The sequence below is a fragment of the Trichoplusia ni genome, chromosome 11, assembly GCF_003590095.1.
Source record: "Trichoplusia ni isolate ovarian cell line Hi5 chromosome 11, tn1, whole genome shotgun sequence".
Classification (NCBI taxonomy): domain Eukaryota; kingdom Metazoa; phylum Arthropoda; class Insecta; order Lepidoptera; family Noctuidae; genus Trichoplusia; species Trichoplusia ni.
In genome coordinates this window covers 10,426,597-10,430,781 of record NC_039488.1, presented here as the reverse complement: position 1 = coordinate 10,430,781, position 4,185 = coordinate 10,426,597, and the positions used below count along the sequence as shown (strand labels likewise).

At 34.2% G+C, this 4,185-nt stretch overlaps 1 protein-coding gene across 1 annotated transcript; it reads right to left on the bottom strand.

The window, feature by feature from the left end:
• Positions 1-790: 790 nt before the first annotated feature.
• Positions 791-2,609, bottom strand: LOC113498804 (the record flags this gene model as incomplete). Its single annotated transcript, XM_026878946.1, has 3 exons — positions 791-1,335; positions 2,165-2,320; positions 2,439-2,609. Coding segments are annotated over 3 exons (573 nt in total), but the record flags the coding sequence as incomplete, so codon positions are not given.
• Between the last annotated feature and the right edge of the window lie 1,576 nt (positions 2,610-4,185).

Below are 4,185 nucleotides of genomic sequence, written 5' to 3'. Positions count from 1 at the left end.
CTTGCATCTTGTTTTACTATTAGTATTGAATAAGTTTGTTTGTACACGGTACCGGTAGATTGACCATTGAAACAGTTGGTATTTGTGCCTGTTTGAAAGTTTGATTTTGAAACCCAAGTCATGCACAGTGGGAGTCTGATTTTTGACATGGTTACCAGGCAAAGACAAAGAATTATACGAAAAGAAATTACCATGCCATTACATTTATGTCAGTAGCAAACATAATTTCTCACGATGGCTTCAGAAGTATACCTATTAAATTACCTATTTAGCTGTTACGGTTCATGAGAAACAGTCTTGTGAAGACGTACAGACCGAGCCAGACAGCGGGGTCTTACTACCAGAGTTCCCAGCGTTATAAAAATAAACCCTTTTACCACAATTTGCATCATTCATAACAGTTAACTCTAAGTATAACTGGAAGAATACAAAAACTGGTTAAATCATTAATTAAACAAACGTTTAAAGGTCCCTGAATTGTTATTATGCTCTTTGTACTTTTATTAAGAAAGAATGAAGGCTTTTATCCCTTACAAATAAATAATTTGCCCATAAATGTATTAAACCTTTTAGCTGTGAAGTTTTGCTAACTCAGCATTTCTTATTTCATTTCTCAATTTAACAATAATAATTGCTAGCATAAATTAATATTGTGTGGAAAGAAAATAAAAACACCTTTTCATTTTAACTCCTTTCTAAATAAATTGTTTACTGTTGATCCATTCCAAAACTGGAATCATGTAAATTCTAAATCACCATTAGGTTTAGAAACGGGAGCATTAATAAAATTAAATACTTTTTTATTTTATACAGACACCAAAACTAAACACCAAGAGCAATCCCGCATCTGTGGCAATCGTTCAATAACCAAGTCTGGTATAAGATGTTGCTTCGTGACGAATTTCAGTATACTGAGGTTTCGTTGAGAGAGTATTAAATTTGTGATCCTATGAGGGTTACGCTTTCTTCCTCTGGAGGTTATGGCACCATAAATATTCAATTAATATTACCGGTCAAGACCGGGCTATTTTAATGAATGCAGAATGGGAACAAATAAAAACGCTGATATATTCAAGTCATAATCTTATTTCAAACATTATCCATCCCTATTAGCTGCAATCCCTGTTTTTTCGGTTTCTTCTTTTTATTTCCATTTTTTATGGATTGTGTGAGTTTATCAAAAGTCTTCCATCTGAATACTATATCGGATCTGTTAGCAGTTATAAATCCTTCGATATCCAAGCGAATCTTGACTATTAAAGAAGAATATGTGAACGGTATGTTGTACGGAAAGTTGTCCAAATTGATCGTCAAGTTCATTAAGTGATAGTCTCCCTGAAATACAAATATAATATGACGGCGCGCGGATTAATTGAGAATAATTTGTTTAGTTAGACGATTTTAATTGTTTGTGGAAATGTTAGAAATTAATGTGTATTAAGCTAGTCCATAACTATTATTAGGTGTCGCTAGGTGCCACGACGTTCGTTTTGCTTGTCAAGACAGTTGTCATAAAAATAGCGAGCACGTACTAACCTATTGGCTCCAAATAATATTCCATCTTAACCGTCCTATTGTATATTACTCCATAATGTAATAAGTTCATATTATACAACCTACAAGATAACATTGACGCTTTTATTTTGAACAACCCGTCGCTTATACGCCCAAGATGGAGTCCAACCTAGACTGTTCGGAATATGTTCCTGACGCTTCCACAAATATAATTATATTCTAGTCAAATACATGAATGTGATTGTGAACGTCGTGGTGGCCTTTCGTTATATGCATGGATTTGTGTGACAGTACCAATGTGACTTTTTCAATGTTATATGTACTTTCCTTATTAATTTAAGACACCACAGACAGATAGATGGTGTAGGGAAACATCCTAAGGAAACCGGGATTCCAAATACTGGAATCTCAAATCGTTACCCCGCAGAAAGCTAGCATGGTGATCAATGTTCAAGTCCTCTAGACGAGAAAGCCTCTCGGCCTCCTCTGCCTTAAATGTTTGGAAATGACATTTAGTTTCGATAAGTAACATGACTTCCACTTGTCATATCCATATACTCTTTTGTTTTCTATTAGCTATAATCTTATATAAATTTCATTTGGCTAGAGGTGTACGGGCTCAAAAATAGGTGTTATTAATGGTACTTACAGGTGGAAATGGGCACGTCAAATTAGGAGGCAACTGCTTGTAATACATTTGTCCCAAAAAGGGCTCTTTGAGTAGAAAATCACAAAACATCATCTCTCCTTGGATGGGCGTCGGTATGTAATGACCGCCTAAATATTCGTACAGTGCCACCCCCAGCTGAAACACAGAAATGTATTCTACTTCCAAAATAACCATCTTACCACTTTTATATAAAGTCTAATTTTGGATACCAGAAGGACCATCTTTCATTTGTTCAAGAAAAAGTTGTACATACCGACATATTATTACCGGCTCCCGATAACGTTTCAACTTCTAGATTAACAAAACGAGGTCCATTTCGACTGTACTTCGAGAATGTCACTGATAAATATCCGATATATTTTGGATTCGTATATTCTGTTTCATGCCATTCTGGAACTAATTCTATGGCCTGAAATGTGAAATAGAATTAAAATGTTTAATTTCCTATTGACAGTAAAGGTAAATGTAGACTTAGACGCATCGCTCACAACTTCACAACGCAGTCGCCGCATTGAATCTTTTACATAAAGTTTGAAGTAACTTCTCGAGCTACGCATGCGATCCGGCGAAGTCTGCGTTTACCTTTAACGATGAATAATTAATATAAAGTTTTCTTAAAAAGTAATTCCGTAAAGACAAATGGCTGTCTGTAGTCAAAACAAACCCAAACCCTTTAAGAGCAAAATCAAACATATCACCAACCAATTTTTTTTTTTAGTCTTTATGCAATATTTAATTGCAAGTATCCTTTTGGTTCCCCTTTTTTGGATATTATGTTGGTGATTGCAACTTGCCGCATGCTTTATAAATATCGTCGAGTGGTTCCACTTTAAGAATTTCTACTATCTGATTGTGGAAGTTCTTAAAGCACCAAAAATCACCGCGAGCAAAAAGTAGTGTAAAGATATATTTACCAAAAGCCATTTCAAAATGTACATTAGAATGAATAATATTTTCATGACTAAACCCTTCGATGCGCTTCAAGTCCAATTTATACGTATCATAATGTAATTATTTAGGCATCATCCTAATTTATAGGCATCATATACTTAATTTAGTTATTCAACAATTTAAAGTTGTTGCTTTTATCAAAGCGACCTTTTTTAGTTATTACAATAAACTGCACAAGTGTATGTACCAGAATTTTGTATCTGACGCACAGAAATTATTTCAGTTAATAAATTTGCTTAGTGACAGAGTGAAATCGAACACAACCCCTTTAAGAGCGGCTTCTTGCTTCCTCAAACAGTAGTTTTATTTAATCGGAAAATTAGATTTTTAAAGGTAAAACTTTTGTCTTTTTGAAAAAAAAGCCAGTGATGAGAAGTAAAGGACAGAAAATCACCAAAAAGTATCAAATTATAGTACTGCCTACTGTTAACCTTTCACTGCTTTTTAACTCTGCAAGCAACGCCAAAAATCTAGCTAGTACAGTATTATTACAGGTTTTGACCTTGACCATTATGATTGTTCTCTTAATGATATTTTAATTGATTCTGTCTGCTGAACTAAAAGTAAATGACTCCATTTATTTATTCCCAGACTATTGATAACTATGTTCTGATATACATTTATGAATAATCTCAATGGTCATTGGCCCGAAATGCGTCGACATTCAAATATAAAGCTGACATTCTTGCAATATACACGGTGATTTTTTAGTCGTCTTACAAAAGTAAAATGCCCCTATTCGCGATTATTATTTTTTAAGAACGAAGATAAATTAAACAAGAGAAATCTGAAATATACTCTTAAAAATGATAAAAACGCCGCCGCCCGCGCCCTTCACCATTGTTACAAGGCTCGGACCGCGCTCGCAACAGAGCTGTGTTTCTAAAAAACTACGAATTGCATCATAATATTGAATAAAAAATGCATTGTAAATTTATTCAAATCTTATAATTACTTATTTTCTTATCATGAATGTGTTCTAGTCATTGGATACATGAACTGGGCTGCTTTTGTAAGACGACTAAAAATCACGGTGTATAAAAAACCCC